General features: G+C 41.7%; 1 protein-coding gene across 2 annotated transcripts in view; it reads right to left on the bottom strand.

The window, feature by feature from the left end:
- CACNB2 (calcium voltage-gated channel auxiliary subunit beta 2) overlaps positions 1–24295 on the bottom strand; it is a 382137-nt gene that overhangs the window by 164092 nt on the left and 193750 nt on the right. Inside the window, exon 1 of one of the 2 annotated variants that reach the window (XM_075922478.2) lies at positions 15481–15780. The exons of the other annotated variant lie outside the window; for it this stretch is intronic. Within the exon in view, the coding sequence (XP_075778593.1) occupies positions 15481–15513 (33 nt within the window). The 5' untranslated portion in view covers positions 15514–15780. Of the gene's footprint in view, positions 1–15480; positions 15781–24295 lie in introns of those variants that run through there. 2 annotated transcript variants of the gene reach the window in all.

The raw sequence follows: 24295 nt of genomic DNA, 5'->3' as shown, positions 1-24295 counted from the left end.
CGGAGATCGAGGTCCACAATGTCCGCACTAGCCCAGGAAGGTGCCCGCCTCTTGCGGTCCCGGACAAGCTCCCGGGAGCCGCCAGCCTGGTCCCGGGAAGAGAGGGTGGGCTGGGGGACATCGGGTGGGTGGCTCTGTGCCGTGCCAGGTGCAGGGTCTGCTAGCTGGGTGCTGGCAGGCTTGCACCTGGCACGGGCACCGTAGCCAGCCTTTAAGGGGTCCGGGGCCGGGAGGGGGGCAATAGAGTTTCCCTGGTGTTGTCCAGAGTGGCCACCAGGGAAACCTGGGGAAGGCTAGCCTCCCACTAGTTCGAATTAAGGGGCTACACACCCCTTAATTCGAACTAGTAAGTTCGAACTAGGCTTAATCCTCGTAAAATGAGGTTTACCTAGTTCGAACTAAGCTCTTCGCTAGTTCGATTCAAATTCGAACTAGCGGAGCGTTAGTGTAGCGCCTATGAATGTTAGTTCGAACTAACATCCGTTAGTTCGAACTAACATTGTAGTGTAGACATACCCTAAGGGAGTACAGAGATATATCTCTCAATTTTTCTTCAAAGCTCGTTTGTTTTCCTTTTTTCAATAAACTCTTTAGTTATTGTTGTGAAAAAAAAAACCTTCACAGCCAAAATGCAAAGGCAGCATAAGTTTTCTTTTAATGGGAAAAAATTAGATAGGGTGAGAACAATGGGAGCTTCATAGGGAGGAGGTGAGGGCACTGGAGTGAAATGGCTGAAAAAGACTGATGACAGTTCTCGTACTTCTAGAAAAAGTATATCAAAATGGGCCAAATATTATCTTACTTTGTTGTAAAGGTGAGGAAGCTGTAGTCAGAAAGAGAGGAGGGGAGAGGGCAAACCATGGGCCAGAGCTGACAAACAACCGCATACAAAGGAATCCAATGCATCAGGGAAGGGCAGACAAATAACCAGTGGCAAATTTTTAAAGTGCTTGTACACAAATGCTAGGAGTCAGACTAATAAGATGGGTGAACTAGAGTACCTCGTATTAAATGAGGAGATAGACATAATAGGCATCACTGAAACCTGGTGGAATGAGGAAAATCTGTGGGACACAATCATACCGGGATATAAAATATATAGAAAGGATAGAGCAGGCCAGGTGGGTGGCAGAGTGGCACTGTATGTGAAAGATAATGTAGAATCAAATGAAATAAAAATATTAAGTGAATCAACATGTTCCATAGAATCGCTATGGATAGAAATTCCATGCTCCAATAATAAGAAATTAGCAGTAGGGATATATTACCGACCACCTGACCAGGACAGCGATACTGACATTGAAATGCTGAGGGAGATTAGAGAGGCTACCAAAATAGAGAACTCTATAATAATGCGGGATTTTAATTACCCCAATATTCACTGGATACATGTCACCTCAAGAAGAGAAGTGGAGATAAAATTTCTCAATGGCTTAAATGACTGCTTCTTGGAGCAGCTAGTGCAGGAACCCACAAGGGGAGAGGCAATTCTCGATTTAGTCCCGAGTGGAGTGCGGGATCAGGTCCAGGATATAACCGTTACAGGACCGCTTGGAAATAGTGACCATAATATAATAACATTCAACATTCCTGTGGTGGGAAGAACACCTCAGTAGTCCAGCACCCTGGCATTTAATTTCAAAAAGGGGAATTATGCAAAAATGAGGAGGTTAGTTAAACAGAAATTAAAAGGCACAGTGACTAGAGCCAAATCCCTGAAAGCTGCATGGAAACTTTTTAAAGACACCATAATACAGGCCCAACTTAAATGTATACCCCAAATTAAAAAACATAGCAAGAGACCTAAAAAAGAGTCACCGTGGCTTAACCACCATGTAAAAGAAGCAGTGAGGGACAAAAAGGTATCTTTTAAGAAGTGGAAGTCCAATCCTAGTGAGATAAATAGAAAGGAACATAAACACTGTCAAATCAAGTGTAAACATGTAATAAGAAAAGCAAAAAAAGATTTTGAGGAACAGCTAGCCAAAAACTCAAAAAGAAATAACAAAATGTTTTTAAAGTACATTAGAAGCAGGAAGCCTGCTAAAAAGCCTGTGGGTCCCCTAGATGATCGAGCTATAAAAGGAGCAATCAAGGACGATAAAGCCATTGCGAAGAAACTAAAAGATTTCTTTGCTTCAGTCTTCACGGCTAAGGACGTTGGGGAGATTCCCGAATCTGCACCGTCCTTTGTGGGTGATGAATCTGAGGAACTGTCCTGGATTGAAGTGTCATTAGAGGAGGTTTTGGAACAAATAGAAAAACTTAATGTTAACAAATCTCCTGGGACTGGATGGCATTCATCCAAGGGTTCCAAAAGAACTTAAATGGGAAATTGCTGAGCTATTATCTGTGGTTTGTAACCTATCCTTTAAATCGGCTTCCGTACCTAATGACTGGAAGGTAGCCAACGTGACACCAATATTTAGAAAAGGGCTCTAGAGGCGATCCTGGCAATTACAGACCAGTAAGTCTAACTTCAGTACCGGGCAAATTAGTTGAAACAATAGTAAAAAATAAAATTGTGAAGCATGTAGAAGAACATAATTTGTTGGACAAAAGTCAACATGGTTTCTGTAAAGGGAAGTCCTGTCTTACTAATCTGTTAGAGTTCTTTGAAGGGGTTAACAAACATGCGGACAAGGGGGATCCAGTAGATATGGGGGTATGTCTACACTAGCCCCGCTAGTTCGAACTAGCGGGGTAATGTAGGCATACCGCACTAGTTCGAACTAGCGGGGTAATGTAGGCACACCGCACTTGCAAATGAAGCCCAGGATTTGAATTTCCCGGGCTTCATTTGCATAAGCGGGGCGCCGCCATTTTTAAAACCCCGCTCGTTCGAACCCCGTGCAGCGCGGCTACATGGGGCACGAACTAGGTAGTTCGAACTAGACTTCCTAGTTCGAACTACCCTTACTCCTTGTGGAATGAGGAGTAACGGTAGTTTGAACTAGGAAGCCTAGTTCGAACTACCTAGTTCGTGCCCCGTGTAGCCGCGCTGCATGGGGTTCGAACGAGCGGGGTTTTAAAAATGGCGGCGCCCCGCTTATGCAAATGAAGCCCGGGAAATTCAAATCCCAGGCTTCATTTGCAAATGCAGTATGCCTACATTACCCTCCTAGTTCGAACTAGCGGGGTAGTGTAGACATACCCCCATATCTACTGGATCCCCCTTGTCCGCATGTTTGTTAACCTAGGAGGGTAGTGTAGACATACCCTAGTATACTTGGATTTTCAGAAAGCCTTTGACAAGGTCCCTCACCAAAGGCTCTTGTGTAAATTACATGGCCATGGGATAAGAGGGAAGGTCCTTTCTTGGAATGAGACCTGGTTAAAAGACAGGCAACAAAGGGTAGGAATAAATGGTAAATTTTCAGATTGGAGAGGGGTAACTAGTGGTGTACCCCAAGGGTCAGTCCTGGGACTAATCCTTTTCAACTTATTCATTAATGATCTGGAGAAAGGGATAAACAGTGACGTAGTAAAGTTTGCAGATGATACCAAACTGTTTAGGATAGTCAAGACAGAAGCAGACTGTGAGGGACTCCAAGAAGATCTCACCAAACTGAGTGATTGGGCAACAAAATAGCAAATGAAATTTAATGTGGATAAGTGTAAAGTAATGCACATCGGGAAAAATAACCCCAACTATACATACAGTATGATGGGGGCTAATTTGGCTACGACAAATCAGGAAAGAGATCTTGGAGTTATCCTGGACAGTTCTCTGAAAACTTCCACACAGAGTGCAGCAGCGGTCAAAAAAGCAAATAGGATGCTAGGAATTATTAGGAAAGGGATAGAAAATAAGACCCAGAATATCTTACTGCCCCTGTATAAAACTATGGTACGCCCACATCTTGAATACTGTGTACAGATATGGTCTCCTCACCTCAAAAAAGATATTTTGGCCTTGGAAAGGGTTCAGAAAAGGGCAACTAAAATGATTAGGGGTTTGGAATGGGTCCCATATGAGAGGTTAAAGCGACTGGGACTTTTCAGTTTAGAAAAGAGGAGACTGAGGGGGGATATGATAGAGGTCTATAAAATCATGAGTGGTGTGGAGAGGGCTGATAAAGAAAAGTTATTTATTCGTTCCCATAATAGAAGGATTAGAGGACACCAAATGAAATTAATGCGTAGCAGGTTTAAAACTAATAAAAGGAAGTTCTTCTTCACACAGCGTGTTGTCAACCTGTGGAACTCCTTGCCAGAGGAGGCTGTGAAGGCTAGGACTATAATAGAGTTTAAAGAGAAGCTGGATAAATTCATGGAGGTTAGGTCCATAAAAGACTATTAGCCAGGGGATAAAATGGTGTCCTTGGCCTCTGTTTGTCAGAGGCTGGAGAGGGATGGCAGGAGACAAATCGCTTGATCATTGTCTTCGGTCCACCCTCTCTGGGGCACCTGGTGCTGGCCACTGTCGGTAGACAGGATACTGGGCTAGATGGACCTTTGGTCTGACCCAATACGGCCGTTCTTATGTTCTTGTGAAGCATCATTAAATTACACTGGTGCAGATCCAGCCAACTGAGAATTCGGAAGTATTTATATTAAAAATTAATATTCCCTAAAGTTACATCCTTTTCCATGGCATCATTCCCATGACTCTGTCAGAGTTACCTTACCTGTGTTTAATTCTGCATCTCTATTACTTCAGGAAGCCTCTTGCCAGAAAAGATGTAGCAACGTGACTTCTGAGGATAACTCACAGCACAGTGTTTAGGGGGTAAGGTGGCTAGTTGTGGTTGGCTTAATTCCTGGCATTTTCATCACATGACATTATCTTATTTTTGACTAGAAGTTTTACCCGATGTTGGTCAGGTCGTTAACGCAATTTAATTTTTACTTTTCTTCATTTAAATCATTGCTTTGGAGTGGGGCTGAGGATTAGGGGTTCAGTATGCAGGCTGCCCAGGGTGCACAGGACTAATCCTGCCCTCTCTCACTGCAGAATCTGGGGGACAGGTGAGAAGTACCTCTCCATGGCCCTGCAGCTTCAGTGAGCACAGCCGGGGGGGGGGGGGGGTGTACATCCCCTGGCTGGGGCAGGTCCAAGTTCATCTGCTCCCTGTGGTCCAGAGCCAGAATGAGGAATGCAGCAGACTGTGCATTTTCCCCAGGCTCCTTGATGAAGGTGAACAGCCAACAATGTTTGCATACAAATTCAGCAGTGCGTAGCTTTAGCCTGTTCCTTCCTTCCTGAGGGATGGGAGGCTCAGGGCTGAAGCAGTCTGGGATGGGAGGGCATGCACACCCCCAACAGCCCCTTTCACCTGGCTGGTGATTCTGATATGTATGGTTTTATGAGAGCAATCCCATTTCAGGCACATTCCATTTTCCTAGCACAAACAAACCCTTACGTTACTTTGAATTATAAGAGGAAGCTGCATACCAAATTTGGTGGTCCTAGTGATTACCATTTAGGAGCAGCTCTTGAACAGACAGACAAACTTTCTCAGACATATAGTAGATCCCTGGAGATTCCAGGACAATTCTGTAGTGCTGACAACTCTAGTTAGAGAGCAAAAACAGAGACACTAAACTTCTGCTAATACTGCTAGATTTCTGCTTCGGTCTTGAGATATCTTATCCACAGCTTCAGAGCGCTAACCCCCCTATCTGCTGTGCTGGGAGGAAACTCTTCACTCAGAACAATTGAAAGGAATCTTTGTGACATGCACAGGAGAGTTCTTAAGAATTCATAGCCAGAGACCCAACTTGTTGCTTGCACACTTAAGGAGAAATGAGGTAATGACAAAACATGTGACCCGGAGGCCAACCCACTCACCAGGTAATGTCATGCTAAAGGCTCAAGCCCAAACCGCCCAGTTACTGCAACCTTAGACCATAAGCATAATTTAAATCCCCAGAGCAGGCCTCTGGGTATCAGATGGAAGATGGAAAAATGACATACGGCTTGTTGTAATATGGGAAAAATACCTTCCAAGTTCCAGACAAAATCTGATCATAAGAGCCTAGCTCTGCAGCATCATAAGAGACCTAGTATATTTGGCAAGAGTGAACAAAACAGCAGCAAAGAGAAGCAGACCACAATTCTGGCAGGAGAGAGCTAGTCATTTGTCCCATCATGCCCTCTCCCTCACTTTTGTCCAACGGCAACAGGAGTGGATAGGGAGGAATCCTAGCATTTGCATGCCATGTGAGATTGACATGGATACAGGAGTCACATCTCTATAGGATCATCTTCACATTAGAATGTCTTTCCGACAGAGCACCTTTGCTCACTACATCCTGTTTGATGGATCTCATTACGGACATATCCCAAACACTTAAGAAACTTTCTTTTGTAGAAAACTTAGCTCTCAAACAATAGTATTCAGAATTTCCTTCTTATACAGATGTGCATTTCCAAAGTGATTTACAGACATTAACTAATGAAATCTCACATCGTTTCAGCTATGACCAAATACAACTCCCATTTTAGAAAGATAGAAGTGCATAGAGTGTGTAAGTGACTTTTCCAAAAACACACAGTCATTCAGTAGTAAAGCTGGGATTTTAACTCTGATGCTCCTGGTTCCCAATTCTATGTTTCATATTCTGGACCATGCTCTGCCATTCAGATTGCATTCATGTTTCCATTACATATTCTACATATCTATTTTCAGCTGCACCATATAACGTAGGATTAGAGATAGTCGCCTTAGGTTATACAATAAGATGAACAATGAAAAGTCATTCCAAAATTTCAAGCTTAGACATTTATAGATTTCAGCCCCAGGTAATAAGCAGAAACGTGCTACTAAAATGAAACCTGCAATCTAAATTTATTAGGCTAAAGGAACAATCCTGAATTCAATTGATTATAGAGTGGTTTGTTTGTTTGCTTGTTTTGCATCTGCATGGTAGCGTATACTTCTGTTGAACTGGGCGATGGATCACTTTTCTTTTCCCTCTATTTTCCAGTTTTATTCAGGAACTTGATTATTTCTGACCTCATTGACCTGTTTTCACTTAGCATATTAATCTGTTAATTGGTGGTTGACTCAACAATATTGGGCTTCTAGAATTCTTCAGTAGTAAGTTTCTAAGGCTATGTCTACACTACGGGGCCTTATCAGAAAAAGATATTCAAATTGTACTCAGCAATTTGCGTACCTTTTTCCAATATTTTTTTCAGAAGAGGCTTTTCTGAAATTTGGCCCGTCTACATTGGGCCAAATTTTGGAAAAAAACCCTCTTTTGGAAGAGCCCTTCTTCCTTATGGAAAGAGGAAGACAGGGCTTCTGAAAGAGCACGTCTGTTCTTCCAGAAAAAAAAGCGTTCCCTGAACCCTGTAGACTAGACATAGCCTAAAAGAGATTTGAATTTTCCTTTTCTCATGGCCAAATCTGTCCTATGAACTGTCACATCTCAGCAAAGTGAGAATAGAATTAGTACTTTCTCATCATTTATACTGTTTGATAATTAAGGGGGCTCAAAAGGCATTGGTTGGAAAGTGGGATATAATTTAACTGCTGAAAATTGTCACATCCAAGATTTTATTTTAGGTTCAGTTTTGAAAGGTATTGGATGGATTTTCATACATTTCACAAAAAAAGGAAGGTAATGGCAACTTCTCTAGTATGCCTTAAAGTACTTTAAATTGGCATCCATCACTATGGTTTGCTTGTTGTTGTGTGAAAAACATTCTGTCATTTAAAAAGAGTATGTGCAAATTACAGAGAACTTAAAAGTTTGGAAAAAAGAATCCATCTTGAATGAACAAAAGTATACTTAATATCAAATATGATTTTCTGAGTGGGATAATTTATCCTATACAATGATCTCCTAAGAAAAGTGGCAGAAGTTCCATCAATTAGCACATTTGAAAACAGACTGTACAAATAAATGGAACAAGACTGTCAAAGAGTCAGGATGCTGGCAGGGTTTTTGTACTGTATTTTCAATATAGGAAAATGGAATATAAAAGTGGAAACCATGCAAGCAAAATAAAGTGTGATAATTCCCCAATAAAATTGTTGACTAAATATATATGTTCCTGTATAATATTCTGATTTAGTCAAATCAATATTTTTTTAGGCAAACTGTTTATTTGTAAAGTTCTAGTTACTATCTAATGAGAACTCCTTCAGACATAAAAGGGGCCAAATTTCTATAATATTATGTTGACGATTGAATAGCTCAGATAACCACTGAAAGTGAAAAATGTTAACAATACATTTGCCATGACACACAAAATATCTGAAGGGAAACAGGTATTTGTTATGAAAATTAACTACAAAACTAAACTGCTAACAACACACATGAGTTGTAAGTGGTAAAACAACATCATATTTCTAACGGATACAATTCAAATTAAAACATCATCATAAAAGGTAATTAGTATCTCTTCAAGTTTTAAGAGGTAAATTACCATATATACTCATTCATTAACCCATCCATTTATAAGCCACCCTCCCAAGATGAAAGATAAAAATGGCAAACCACTATGACCCTTTCATCCAAGTACGCAAAATGTCCTGGGGCACCTGAGGCTTACTTTGATTGGTTGGGAACTGAAGTTTGCCAATTCCTGATCTACAATGACAATGTAGACCTGTTGATAAGCCGACCCCTACCTGATGTGTCACTTTTTTACCAAAAAAGTTCAGTTTATGAACAAATATATACAGAATATTCTTTCCTTACATCTGTTGCTGAACTGGCATATACAGTAGACTTATCTTATTTGCCTCTAACTGTTCTAAAGTTAATGATGCATTATAGGCAAATGAGGAATTATCATAGCTTACCTTTGCTGACCTTAAGACAAGGCATATCTGAAAACACAAAATACTAAAGGGAATACAACACAATGATTTCCTTAAAAATCACAGCAAATAGAAACAGCTCTGAGACATCTTCTCCAACATTTATATATATACATATAAACAAACCCTATCTCAAGGGCCTCTGACCATCTTAGAAGAAAACAGACACAGGTAGTTCTCTGCAGTCTTGCCAATGGCAGAGAAGAATGTGTGGCATTGAGTATTAGGATTTGCATGTCATTGATGACTTAGCAAAGATAAGAGTGTGAGTTAGGTCTTGCATTTAGATTTCAAGACAGATCTGTGATCATTCTTATTTAAGGAGTTTTATGATTGTAGATCAGTCAGAGAAGCTCAGTCTTCATATCAATTGACATGAAACTTATTGTAGATTACTTTTGTTGTGGATAACTCAGTTGTCCCTGATTAGCAAGAAAGAAGTGGTCCGTCAGGTAGTATAGACTCTGTTGGTTCGTATATGTGAAGATTAATATCACCCCTTGAACTCAAGTTTGTGTTCATCTGGGATTGGTGCAAGGGACAGAGTCCTTCCAGCATCTGATGCTGCTTAGTAAATGGGCTGCTGCATTCTGGAGCCGTACTTTCACTAGTAACATTTTCGTGGCCAGTACTGTATAGGATTTCACAGTCAAGCCAGAGTAACTCAAGAATGCTGGTACAGTGTCACTGAGGAGTTTAGTAGTGTATCACTTGTCAGTGTGGCATGAGGTGATACATTTAATTTTCCTAAATACTTAGAATGGCCATAATCCCCTGGCTTATATTTTGAAAATGGTTCTGGAATAATGTTCCAGCCTTAAAGTTGCTAAAACATGTCTGCTGACAACAGAAGGAAAAGCCTCCTGTCAGGTATCTGAGATTTATTTTGCATAGACTTTACTATGTAGGGCTCCAAGAAAAGTTGAGGGAAGGGCAAAAGAGAAAGGCAGCCAGAAAGAGAGAGGGAAATATTAATAGTATATAGGGAAAGAATGGAATTTCTGTTTTAGGGGAAGAATAGAGTTATAGGGATGGAATCCTGCCACAATAAAGTTGATATGAGTTTTGTGATTGGCTCCAGTGAAATCAGAATTTCACCTTAGACATTTCTGTTTCTTCAAGAAATAGACAGAACACATTTATGTGTGGTGATTTCATGTAAAGGTATCTTAAAGATACATTACCAAAAGCTATACATAGTTGTTACTAAAATTCAGCTACATTAAGGCTAGGTCTACGCTGCAATGTTAAATCAGAAAGATACTACAAATTGCGTAACTTTTTCCGATTTACTTTAGAAAGAGCCTCTTTCAAAATTTGGAGTGTCTACATGGTACCAAATGTCGAAAGAAAGTGCTTTTTCAACACATCCCTTATTCCTTGTGGAATGAGGTTTACAGAGATGGCCAAAAAAAAAAAAGCAGACACGTTCCTTGGACGTGGTATTGCTTTTTCAGGATACCGGAGGTATCCCAAAAATTAATGCAGTCTAGATGTAGCCTAAGCAATGTTTTCAATATTATTGTCTTTAATTTTATCATTAATTTTGTTTCTTGTATGTTAAAACCAAATTTTATATGCACTAGTGGGATACCTCAGACTTTTTTTTTTTTTACATTATTTGAAATAAACAGCAACTTGAATTTAAAGGAAAATCTGCAAGATTCTTTTCTATCACACTTCTGGATTTACTTTTTTTAGGTAACTCTTTGTGTTGGATGACAACACGAGTGTATTTTCCTCAATGCAGAACATAGAGCTTTATAAACTACAGATTCATACAGAAAATTAGATACTCGCTTACCTATTAAGGGTCCTGAATCTGGTACACAATGTTCTAAAAATTCTGTGTGCAATGTCATATTATTTTATGATTTCCAATTTACAAAATTAGAATCAATTAGGACTTTTGCCTAAACACCACTCATGAATTAATTTTAAATTTACAGTTCTGAATAAATCTGAAGCACATAGGTTTACCAAAATTGTATTTGTCCATTTTAAACTCAGAAACAATTTATAACATAGGTTCTGGAATACAAGAACTCAATCTTTCGATATGAACTTGCTCAATTATCCGTAACAAATCTCTGAGGATAATAGCAACCTACTATTTCTGTAACATTCCTTCAAGCAATACCTCACTGAAAATACTGAAGTGTAGTTGCTTTTTATGTTTTCCTCTCTCGCTCCCTGCCAAATCTTAGGGAATTAAATACCTTCCCTTCTGTCATGTGCCTACATACACTAGGGATGTGATAGTATACAAGTTAAATGGTTAACCAATGAGCCTGGGCTCATAGGTTAATCTTCATGTTTACATGCAAACCCCCACACAAGGCTGCCTCTGTATCAGAGGCAGCAGCGTGGAGTGGGGGAAAGCAGGTGAGCACTGGCTCCCAGGGAATTGCCTGGTCCCCACCCCCTCCCACTGCTGCCTCTGAAATTTTGAGTGGTTACATGTTTACATGCAGTAAAGGAAGTGGAACTGCCTGCCCCCTCTCTCTACACTGCTGCCATTGATACAGCGTCAGTAGCACAGGGAAGCGGGTGGGAGTCAGTGCTCGCAAGGAGCCAGCTTTTAAGCAGGCTTCCTGCAAGCACTGGCTCCTGGTGGGTCTCCTAACCCCCTGCACTGCTGCCTCTATATCAGAGACAGCAATGTGAGAGGAGGCAGGCACATAGGCGGTGAGTTATATGGGCTCGTGGTGCCCATGCTCCAGGAATATTCAGAGCCGGGGGCCTTGCTCCACCAATATTTGGAGCTGGGTCTCTCCCCTGGCCCTGCCTGGAGCTAGCCCCGGCACCAACCTGCCGCACCCCACCCCACATGTCCTCCCCCCTGGCACCAGAGTGTCCCCCCCTGGCCACAGAGCATTCCTGCCAGAATGAAAGTTGTGCACACAGTCCCGCACTTTAAATTCCCCGGCGGGGGCACTGTGAGGCAGAGGGAGTGCATGCGCATGCGCAGCATGCTGAAACGCAACGTAACAGCTGAGAGGGTAGACACCCGGGTGTGGCGTGACGTCACGGCTCAGGACTTTAAAACCACGTGGCCCAGAGTTGCATCACGTGACACAGCTCCAGTCCCGGCAAGTGGTCGGGAGCCCCGGAAGCAGCTGGGGCCTGATCACAGACTCCACCTCTGCAAATTGGAAGGAAGAAGGTGGGACAGGGTGGGAGGGGGAAAAGTAGGGAGGAGGTATGGGAGAGAAAGAGGTTTGTGCTGAGGGGAGGGGGGCAGGTCAGGAGAAGAAAGGGGAAGGTACCAAGGGGCAGCGTGGAGAAGAGACAAATGCCAGGCAGCCAAGTGGAGACTGAGGAAAAGGGCAGGAGGGGAGGTGTCAGTGGCAGGGGGGACAGGGTGATGCTGGGAGATGAGAGGGTAAGGGCATTGGGAGCTAGAGGGGAAGGGGGAGGTGCTGGGAGAATGCTTGAAAGAAGGGGTGGGCATGAGGAAGGCAGGGATGGAGCAAGTCATGTGTGAGGGCACAGGGGCATGAGGCAAATGGGGGGCAGTGTGTGGTGAGGGACATCAGGGAAAAAGAGGGCAAATGGGGCAGGGGCAGTGAGGAAAGGGGGGAGCACCAGGAAGGTGCAGGAGTAAGGGAAGGTGCAGGTGCAGGTGATTCTGGGGGTGAAGCAGAAGGGCAGACACCTGCAGGGGAGGGACCAGCACCAGAGGAGAGAGGCAGGGCAAGTGTGTAGAGGAAGGTTTTAGGAGAGGGGATGAGCTCACACGATGAGAGTGGGCCTATTGGAGGAGTGGGCACAGGGAGGAGAGAAGGGTTGGTGGAGGGGGGCAGGACTCAGGGTGGGTGGGTGGGCGGAGGGGGGTGACTTGACCCATTCTGGGCACCACCAAAAATTATACAAACCTGTCGCCCCTGGGCAGGCAGGCCCACCTCCTCCCATGCATGTAAATGTGTAACCTCTAAAAATGTTGGTGCTTACATATTTGCAAAAACAAAACTCACGTTTTAACATCCCTAATGTACACCTAGTTCTTATTTCAGGTAAAGCCCACAGATTGCTCCCCACCCTGAGAGAATACATGAAAATACCTGGAAACAAAAGAACTCTAGGGACACTGCAAAAGCAGCAAGGAGTCCTGTGGCACCGTATAGACTAACTGCAGCATAGGAGCATAAGCTTTCGTGGGCAAAGACCCACTTCGTCAGATGCATGTAGTGGAAATTTCCAGAGGCAGGTATAAATATGCAGGCCACAATCAGGCTGGAGATGACGAGGTGGATCCAATCAAGGAGGATGAGGCCCACTTCTAGTAGCTGATCTGGAGGTGTGAATTCCAAGAGAGCAGAAGCTGCTTTTGTAGTTAGCAAGCCATTCACAGTCTTTGTTTAATCCAGAGTTGATTGTGTCAAACTTGAAGATGAACTGTAGCTCAGCAGTTTCTCTTTGAAGTCTGGTCCTGACGTTTTTTTGCTGCAGGATGGCTACCTTTAGATCTGCAATTGTGTGTCCAGGGAGATTGAAGTGTTCCCCTACAGGTTTTTGTATGTTGCCAGTTTGGCCGATGTATATAGCAGTGGGGCATTGTTGGCACATGATGGCATATATTACGTTGGTAGATGTGCAGGAGAATGTACCAGTGACAGTATGGCTGATCTGGTTAGGTCCTGTGATGGTGTTGCTGGTGTATATATGTGGGCAGAGTTGGCACCGAGGTTTGTTGCAAGGATTGGTTCCTGAGTTCAAGTTATTATGGTGCGGTGTGTAGTTGCTGGTGAGAATATGCTTCAGGTTGGCGGGTTGTCTGTGGGCAAGGACCGGCCTACCTCCCAAGGCCTGTGAAAGCGAGGGATCATTGTCCAGGATGGGTTGTAGATCACTAATGATGCGTTGGAGAGGTTTTAGCTGGGGACTGTAGGTGATGGCCAGTGGTGTTCTGTTGGTTTCTTTCTTGGGCTTGTCCCGTAGCAGGAGGCTTCTGGGTACACGTCTGGCTCTGTCAATCTGTCTCCTCACTTCCTCATGTGGGTATTGCAGTTTACAGAATGCTTGTTGAAGATCTTTTAGGTGTAGGTCTCTGTCTGAGGGTTTGGAGCATATGCGGTTGTACCTCAGTGCTTGGCTGTAAACAAAGGATCGTGTGGTGTGTCCGGGATGGAAGCTGGAGGCATGCAGGTAAGTATAGCGGTCGGTAGGTTTTTGGAATAGGGTGGTATTGATGTGACTGTCACTTATTTGTACCGTGGTGTCCAGGAAATCATGTTAGTGGGGGTGGTGGGGCAAAAAGAGAATCCCCGAGATAGAACATTCTTCTGCCGAGCTGAGTGTGTAGTTGGAGATGAGGGAGACAACTAAAGCTGTGGATATATCTCTTTCATTGATAAAGGGGGTGAACTTTATAAGCTTACTCTGTGTAAAACTTTTATACAGAGTAAGACAAATTTACCTGGGGTTTTGATTCTAATGGGGCCATGCACCAGAGCACTGTGTTCAGTCTAAGTGACTGAGACTTCCCAGAGCTAAGCTGTTCTCAGAGTCCTGTTACTCTGCCATGCGCGGTAACCCCATATCTATACCTTGCTGGGGAAGACCAGAGATTCTGGCTCAGCAGGAAAAGGTTGTGGAACAATATTTCTATTGATAATCAAAATGTACAGATAGGCAAAGAAAGAAAAATGTTGCTCTAGAGTTTGATGCAAGATGTTATTAATTTTCTGATCTCCCCATAATTTCCAGCAATTTGAAACTTTAAAGAGATAAAAATATAAAAACGTTTTAAAATAAACATTTGCTCTTACCCATCAAAATGACAAAAAAAATCTATTTGTGCCCATCCTAGTTATAACTGCACACATTACAACGGCTTTCTCTATAACTGAAGATTTTTTTAATAGTTGTGTGACTTAAAACAGTTCATTGTGCAAACTGCTACTTTTAAATGATTGTCTCATCTGTCTTTCTATAATGTTTGAATAAATAAAATATAATAGTTACAAAAACAAAAATAAATTTACTGAGAATTGATAAAAATGAAAAGCAATGCAAATTAATGCCTTGAGATTTTGGAAGTATCCAAAATACAATATACGGAGCTTTTAGACTTCAGAAGAATAGCACATTGAAGTAATTGGAGTAATCAAAACACAAGCTGAAACAAAATACAGGACTATGTAGCACTTTAAAGACTAACAAGATGGTTTATTAGATGATGAGCTTTCGTGGGCCAGGCCCATATTAATTAAAGAATTCAAATCCATATTTATAATTGTACTAACTTATACTGCCACAGTATGAGAGAAATAAAGGCAATTTAATTTTAATCTATCAATTTAAATGTAACTATTTCAATAGTTTGCAATTTTTTTTTTTTGCAATTGTTTGATCATGGAAGAACTATGAATAAAATTATAGTAATTTATTCAATGACAAAAACAAAAAAATATTGATCAGAAATTCAAAGCAGTATAATAACTTTTGAAAGATACTCAACCCAATAAAAATGAGTAGTCCTGTGACACCTTAGAGACTAACACATTTATCACGAGCTTTCATGGACAAAAGCCACTTTTTCAGATGTGAAGAAGCAGGTTGTACCCACAAAAGCTCATGATATTTTTGTTAGTCTCTAAGATGCTACAGAAATTACTTGTTTTTAAAGTTATAGACTAAACTGGCTACCCATTAGAGACTTGTAACCCAATAAAAGTACACATAATTCACGTCTTACCACTTCATAATCATCACTGCCGTAAAGATACATATCTGCACCTTCAGGTTCTTACATGTCCATAATGTCCTAAAGTAAGAGCGAAGTGTATCTTTAGTGTTTCTGTCTAAGCCGTACAGCTTCTACAGCTGGAAGAGAGTTCCAGTACATGTTTCCCACGCTCAAAATGTTCTTTAAGTATTGTTCTCAGAGTCAAAAACAAAACCTCTTGCTGCAAGCAGTTAAGGAAATGATCTGGCAAGCTATGCCAGTAAAAAAAATTCCACAAAGAAAAGCAGCAGCAGCGCGGCAGCGGCAGCAGCTAGGATGTGATAAAACAGCTAAGATGTGTTATGTTAATCCATTATTACAAGCAGAGCAATGTGGGGGGTGAGCTGGGGGTAGTCATTTAGGGGTCTGTTCTTAATCACATGTTCCTGGCCTTGTACTGATTGGTTGCAAAAGAAGCCAGTGTAGTGAAAAGTATCTAGAACTCTAGTGACATGCTGTGATAAGAGAACTCAGTCATACATCAATGAAATGTAATTTCCATTTCTTTTATTATGAACTAATACTCAGTTGGTTTCTTTGAAATAAGCGTATATAGACTCTTGGAGTAAATGCTGGACTCAGATGGAGCACTCACAATGTTACTAAGAACCAAGAAAAGTAGACACTTTTCAGTTTGCAAACTAACTGAGCTAGTTAAAATTCAGCACTTTGTTGACTTCAAGGCACTTACACCAATGTACAGCAAAGAAAAATCCCAGCTTTTGCTTACTGATTAATCACTTAATCAACTACACTATCACATCCCTTGATATGGCAGCCTGTGCTGTTGAGCCACAGAACTCCTACCAAAGCAGCATCTCTTGGAATTGCGCAACTGGCACCTCATGATGTCAATTTCTGATGTCTGAGTACATATAAAGGAGTGCAAACATTACCCACACAAGGCAAAGATCACTAGGAAACTCATGCCCTCTCTTTGGGTATGTCTACACAAGTCCCCTAGTTCAAACTAGGGTGGCTAATGTAGGCATTCAAACTTGTAAATGAAGCCTGGGATTTAAATATCCCGGGTTTCATTTGCATGTTCCCAGGCGGGCGCCATTTTTAAATCCCCTTAGTTCGAACTGACTGCCCGCGGCTACACACGGCAGTCAGAAGTTAATCCGAACTAAGTTCTTAGTTCGGTTTAACTGTTACATCTCATTGCAGGAGGAGTAACAGTTAATCCGAATTAAGGACTTAGTTCGGATTAATTTATGACCGCCGCATGTAGCTGTGGGCAGTCAGTTCGAACTAAGGGGATTTTAAAATGGCGCCCGCCTGGGAACATGCAAATGAAGCCCGGGATATTTAAATCCCAGGCTTCATTTACAAGTTCGAATGCCTACTTAGCCACCCTAGTTCGAACGAGGGGGCTAGTGTAGACATATCCTTTGACAGATATTAGCCCCCTGTTTAGAGTAGTTTTCTTTATCTGCCCATGCCACTGGGAATACACCAAGGCCCTTAAAGAGTACTTATGTAGTGAATACATAACCATTGAAAGAGGTTAATCTTGTTAAAACATATATCAAGTAATAGTTCATGTAAATAAATGTTTTATCTTATCTTTTTCATTTGGTGGATTTGTCAACTTATATCCTCCTAGTTCTAAAAAGGCAGGGTTTTCTTCCCCAAGGATGTCTCAAATGGTATGGCTCAGCTAGGCCACAACTTGTAAATATTCTCTGAATATCCTCGCTATAGTAGGTATATTTTATTTAATTCAATTTTTGTAGATATGTACGCAGCATTTACTAATACACTTTCCTTACCTTACATAGCAGGAAGCCTGTTCTCTGATATGTCTGTACTCTCTTCAAATTCAGAACAGGCTATTTGTACATCATATGGCCATCGTGGACCAAACGTCAGTATCCAGAAAACTAGACATCTCCCAGTTTATAATATAGCCTGCTTTTGATTGAGCCTGGTTACTGGAGCAAATGACATTTTAAAAAATACTCATGTGAATCCCAATTAATTATTGTATATGTCTACCAATCCTATATTGCTTATTTTATAAAGAAAACACAGCAATCAGAATCTCTAGGCTATTGATTAATACAGTAAATGATGAAGCAATTTACTTATAATATCTTGTAATCTCTGATCTGAAGAGTGTGTCCATTCCACTTTTATTTTGATTTGAAATCTATGCAGCCTAAAGCAGCTGAGCTGTTTCTCTCTCCTTACCCTTCTTTCTTTTGGAGATACCATTTAACACAACCCAATGAAGAGAGATACAGTCATATGACCTAAAATGGTTTACTAATTGTCAGGGACACTGATACTATGAGCTAGCACCATAATGACTAACAAAAAATATAGGCTGTGTCTACACTGGCAAGTTATTCCGGAAAATCAGCCACTTTTCTGGAAAAACTTGCCAGCTGTCTACACTGGCCGCTTGAATTTCTGGAAAAGCACTGACGCTCTAATGTAAAATCATCAGTGCTTTTCCGGAAAAACTATGCTGCTCCCGTTCGGGCAAAAGTCTTTTTCCGGAAAACTATTCCAGAAAAGGGCCAGTGTAGACAGCACAGTAGTGTTTTCCGCAAAAAAGCGAAAATGACGATTGGGGCTTTTTTGCGGAAAAGCGTGTCTAGATTGGCCACGGACACTTTTCCGGAAAAAGTGCTTTTCCGGAAAGGCGTCCTGCCAATCTAGACGCACTTTTCCGAAAATGCTTTTAACAGAAAACTTTTCCGCTAAAAGCATTTCCGGAAAATCATGCCATTGTAGACGTAGCCATAGTGTCATGAGTTTTTGTGGGCAAAACGTGCTCATCTGATGACGTGGGTTTTGCCCACAAAAGCTCATGAAACTATATATTTTTGTTAGTCTATATGGTGCCATAGGAGTACTAGTTGTTTTTAAAGTTATAGACTCACACACCTACCCCTCAGACTGTCTACATTTTGTGTGTGAAAAGATGAATTCTTATTTGTTCTTTGCATGGCTAAGATGTGACTTCCTAGAAAAGGTTTACTAACACTTCCCATTATAAAAACCTGTTTTCAGATGCTTATAATTGTCCATTTTTAGCCATTTGGATTGAAATTGTCCATGTTGAGGGGTTGGTTCTGGGCCCTCCAAAAGGCTAGCCTCCACCAACCAGCCCTCATCACTGCCCGTACTGAGCTGCAAGGGGCTTTGGACACTGCTGTTGCCATGGTCGGCCTGGAACTCTGGGCTCTTTTAGATCACTGGGCCCTAAAGCAACTTCCCACTTTGCCATCCCCGACTGCAGTCCTGGGCGGAGCCCTGTTTCAGACAACCCTCCCCCCCCAAAAAAAAATTTCTCTGCAGTGTGTGCTGCAAGTATTTGTGCTATCTGAAATAATAAAGAATCCCGTGCCTTTAAGGAACAGACGTTAAGTTTGAAAAGTGTGTCATATTCACATCTGTTCACTAAAAACTTACTTGAGCTGAACCTCAGAAAAGTCTATCTTCACTGATCAGGCTTGAGCCTCCTACAGACCCTTATGCAGACTAGACTGCACATGCCCCATCCTCACAGAGCAACTCAGCATGCTCAGCCCAAGGCAACAGGGACAAAGCTAGGCTTTCCTTGTGGTGGCTGTCCCTAGCAGCTCTGGATTGGGGTGGGCAGGGTACCAGAACTAAGAACAGGGAAACTGTCTCTCTCCTCTGCCCTCAGAGGTCTCCCTGCAAAAGCCCAGGCAGACTGGAGGAAGAAGTTGTCTGGTTTTAATGCAGAGAGGACTAAAGCCAGACTGGAGAGGGGAGCAAATGAATCTGGGACCACACTGGGAAAGCTAGCCAGGGTGAACTAGGAGATCTGGTGAGGGTGGATGCTGGTGAGGGAAACTTTTGTGGGAGTCTGGAAGTCCATTTGCTTGGGTGAAAAAAAGAGGAAAGACAGATTAGACAGGAAGATGGGAGGAGAAGACAGGGACTGCCTGGAAAAGGAGATTGGAAGAATGTTATTAAAGGTAGGTTGCTAATGGCACTTTCTAGAGAACAAAAATCCATGAATAGCTGAAGAAAGCTCCCCACCTCCATATGTGCACACGTGCATTACCTGGATCCTCTCTGTTCCTGTCGATTTTGTTCTCTTCATAACACAAAAATGTCAAAGCTATTAAAAATATTTGGCTCAGAACTCAGGCTGATATTTTTTAGGTTATGCGATGTGTACCAATCTCCATTCCCTGCCTCATGTTGACTTTCTAAATTATCTAATAATGTAGCTGGAATAGCAGAAGGCTCTGGTATTTAAGCCCTGGCCAATGTCTATGTAGTATGGCTATGAACTGAAAACACTATAAATAACTGTGTATATCATAATACTGCAACATAGTGCCTTTGGGAAAAACAAACTGAAAAATCGCTGACATCGTTGTCAAGGTTAATAGACTAAACAGACGCTGCTCAATAAACATAAAATGTTCAACTTGCATTCAACAGCATATGCTATTTTTTCCTTCAGGAACGCTAATGAAAAGCAACTGAAACTCTAGTACCTAAACCATATTCAAGCTAGTGAAGAATGTCAACAGTTCATAATTCTCACTTGTGTAGTCAGCAACAAGATTTGTTTACTGTAAACATCTTTTACTTCTCCTAAGAACGGAATTTAACAACATTATTTACGATTTGATGATTTTTCATCTACCTATGGTAGAGTACTCATCCCAACTGAAAATGAGACTTGGAGGAGCCCATTTTCCACTTAAATGACCTGTCTTCCCCACTGAAACACCTCTACTGTCACCACACCCTGGAGTTTCTATTATTTGGACAGCTAAAATTGATTGCAAGTATATTTAATTTTTTTAAATCAGCAAATTGTAATCCCCTTACTAAATGAATCAGAACAAATATCCAGGCTCAAGAACTTTCTTCTATGAAGATATGAAGATTACCTGGCCTATCTATCAATATCACTTTGTCTCTACCACAAGTGCATGCATGGCACCTGCAGAACCACTGAAAGCCCTATAAGACTCAATTACAGGAAGAAATAAAGGAAGCTTCTAGATGAGAGAACAAGAAAATGAACTTTGATTACATAAAAAAGAAAATTAGTCTTAAATTCCCATGCACTTGAGATTAAGATATATCTAGTAATAGGCTTTTGGCATTGTTTAAAAACTGAATGAAAAATCTAAACTTAATTCAAAATAATACTTTATAGAAATATATTTCTTTTTTTACTAACTCCAGACTAACTGAGGCTATGGTTACACTACAAGCAAGGAGTGTGATTCCCAGCTTGCTAACAAAGGTATATACGAGGGGGAGAGGGGCCACTGGCAGCAGCAGTATGGCCAAGCTTACCTGAATGTGTGCATGGGATTCAAGAGGATTTGTATTTGGAGCAGCTAGTCCATGCCACTGTTGCCAATTCCTGGGATACCACACCTATATTGCTATTTTTAGCATGGTAGCTCAGTAAGAACTAGGGTAGGTGTCATTGCAAGCTGGGAATTGTAGCTTGAACATGACCCAGAGCAACTTTGCTATAGCAGTTTCTATGGACATGTCTACACTGGGGGGACTTATTTCAAAATAACTCCCATTATTTTGAAATAACAAGGTGAGCATCCACACGAAGAAGCCTGTTATTTTGAAATAATGGGCTTGTTATTTCAAAATAATAATAGTGCGTCTGAAAGGGTATGTCTACACTGCATTCCTCTTTCAAGAGGAATGCAAATGCAGACACATGAAAATGCAATTGAAGTGCAGATTTGCATTTCCCCTGCCTCATTTGCATAATCACATCCGGCTGCTTTTTCGAAATACCCTATTTTGAAAGAAAAAACGCAGACTAGACAGGGTTATTTTGAAAAAAAACCTTCCTTCGAAATAACACTTACTCCTTAAAAAAATGAGGTTTAAAGGTTATTTTCCTCTTTTTTGTTCTCTTCTGCATGATATTTCTGTCATTCAAGACAACCTACCATCCACTCCTCAGCTCACCCAGCATCAAAAGGTACAGATCAGAACTCAACTGCACCCATACAATTCTACATAATTTGTCCCCTATTACAGCAGTCCTCAACAGTGATGATGATGCAAATTGTTCTCTCACCCCTTTCTTTCCCCTTCACCACAGTTGGTGATGCAGAGTTGTTTTTTAAAAAGGGAACGAGGCAGTGCCATTAAGGCACAATCCCATGGCTTGGCATGCGGGCTCACTAAGGTTCCCAACTTTCTAAATGCACAAAACCGAACACCCATGTCCCACCTCCTTGCCTGCCCCTTTTCTGAGGCCATGCCCCTGCTCATTACATGTTTGCTCTGCCACACTCTCACTCACTTTCACCAGGCTGGATAGAGGTTTGGGATGTGTGAGGGGATAAGGTTCTGATCTGGAGTGTATGTGCTAAGGGCAGGGCTAGAAATGAGGGGTTGAAGGTAAGGAAGAGGGCTCCAAGCCCTGATAAGGGGTTAGGATGCAAAGCGGTTAGTGTCAAGGGCTGGTAGTGGAGGTCTGAGAGGGGCCCAGGACAGCCAGCAGGTCCCTGTGGCCTCTAGATGCATGAATGTCCAGGGAGGCTCCATGTGCTGCCTTGTGACCACAAGTGCTGCCCCCATAGCTCCCATTAGGATCTGTGGAGCTGGCCTACAGCCCCAGCACCTAGGGGCCACAAGGAACTAGCAGTCACTTTCGGGAGCAACACAGAACCAGGGAAGGTAGGGAACCTGCCTTAGCCCCACACCCCTGTGTCATTCACCAGACTTTTAACTGTCCTGTAGGCAGTGCTGACAGGAGCAACCAGGACATTTTGGTTGAAAATTGGACACTGGAAATCTTAGGACGCACAGAGATATTCTGCACTGATCTCAAGTACTCTTTGTGCTCCCTTAGCACTGAGTTTATATCTGGCCTTATGTGCAAAGGCCATACATAATATGGACAGTTTGTAAATTTATTTTAGGAATGGCATATGCTCCAATGATGGCTGCTGAGATTGATGGGAAGTGTTATGATTTGAAATATATTAATGTATTAGACATAAAATTCTTGAACTGAACGCATTTTAAATCATAAGAGATTTCAAAGTAATGAATGAAATTAAATATAATATAATCCTTGTGGAACTATTGGAATCTTCATTTTTAAAGATTTTATTTTTATTTCAAACACTGAATCTACTTATCATTCACAAATTGTTATTGTAGTTATTATGGTAACCATCCTCTAACACAATCCAACCTGCCTGCAGTTTTCTATTTCAGGATACTTTGGTGATAATGTTAACTACAGAAGCTTTGCAACTTAAAAATATACATTCACTAGGGACACACGTTATCTTGTAGTGTAGGAGGAGATAACATGACAGTGTTCTCACAGTGTTATGGGAAGCAACATACTGTAAGTGACTGCTAGTCTCCTTACAGCAAGATGATAAGGGATTCAATCCAAAAGATAACACATGTCACAGACAGATTTGACACCTTCTGCAAGGATGTAGGGCCTAACTGCCTGTTTTACTGTGGCCGCTTTGCAGTTCTCTGACAGCATAAAGAGGCTATAAATACAGCTGATCAGTGCGCAGGGTATTATCCCCATGTTGGATTTGTGCTGTAAAACTACTCTTGCAACCCTATGGATACGTCTACACAACTCAGCTTTTAGCGCTGTGTCGACACAGTCCTGTTGCTGAAAGTCAAGCACTGTCTGTCTGGGCAGTTTTGCTCCATGTCCTGTCAGGGAGCAGCATTTTGCTTTGCAGGCAGGAATGCACTCCTGATGATAAAGCACTATTAAAGTGAGAACTTGCTATGGCAAAGCTTTTGTCATTGGGGAAGTAGGTAGGTAAGTACCTGTGAATGACAAAATCTGTGTTGCACAATTACCAGTGTAGGCAAAGACTATGATACACCTCAGCAGCAATGCAGCATAGAAGATGTGGTGATAGAGAAAGCACTGAGTTCAGGATGCCAACATGTTGCTATTATTCTATGGTGCTGATACTATCCTATACAACAAAGGCAACTGAATATAAATTTCTCGTTAGTCTGTTTCAGCATAGCTCACAGAAGCTTCTGCCCTAATACCCTAATAAATGTGTTTGTCTTTAAAGTGTCACTGGACTTTCTGTTGCCTTTGAGTACAAATTGGAGCACCTCTGCGGTCTTCTGTAAGGGCAGGAATTGCAAGAGTACCACCACCCCATTCCTAAGCCAATTAGAACTAAACATCATAACGATTTATAGAGACTGTCATTGCAAACATAGACATTATTTTGTATCCAAGCTAAAAGTAATTGTACAAGAAGTACAAACACTTTTCAATCCAGAAAATGAAATACTGGAACCAATTTTTGCAAGCACCACCAAGTTCTTCAAATTAAAAAGTTATCTGGGAAAAAACTGTCTGACAGGATAGGACAATTCTTTAGACAATTTAACTTATTACTGAAACCCCATTGGTTTGGTCCTTTTGTCATTACCACCTGGCACTTGAGCTGCTGTTAGCTTGCATACTTACAAGCCTCAGTGAAGTTTAGTCAACTGTTTATAATCACATCCACCCACCCACAAAAATTTGCAAACATTGAGAGTAATGGATTGTGATGGGATCTCTAATTCACAGTCTCATAAGAACATAAGAACAGCTATATTGGGTCAAACCAAAGGTCCATCTAGCCCAGTATCCTGTCTGCCGACAGTGGCCTATACCAGGTACCCCAGTGGGAAGGATCACAACAGGTAATCGTCACATGACCCCTCCCCTGTCACCCACATCCAGAGAAACGGAGGCTAGGGATACTATTTCTACCAGTCCTGGCTAATAGCCATTGAT

Source organism: Pelodiscus sinensis, chromosome 2 (genome assembly GCF_052426305.1).
Source record: "Pelodiscus sinensis isolate ZL-2025 chromosome 2, ASM5242630v1, whole genome shotgun sequence".
Lineage (NCBI taxonomy): Eukaryota > Metazoa > Chordata > Testudines > Trionychidae > Pelodiscus > Pelodiscus sinensis.
This window is presented reverse-complemented; position numbering and strand designations above follow the sequence as displayed.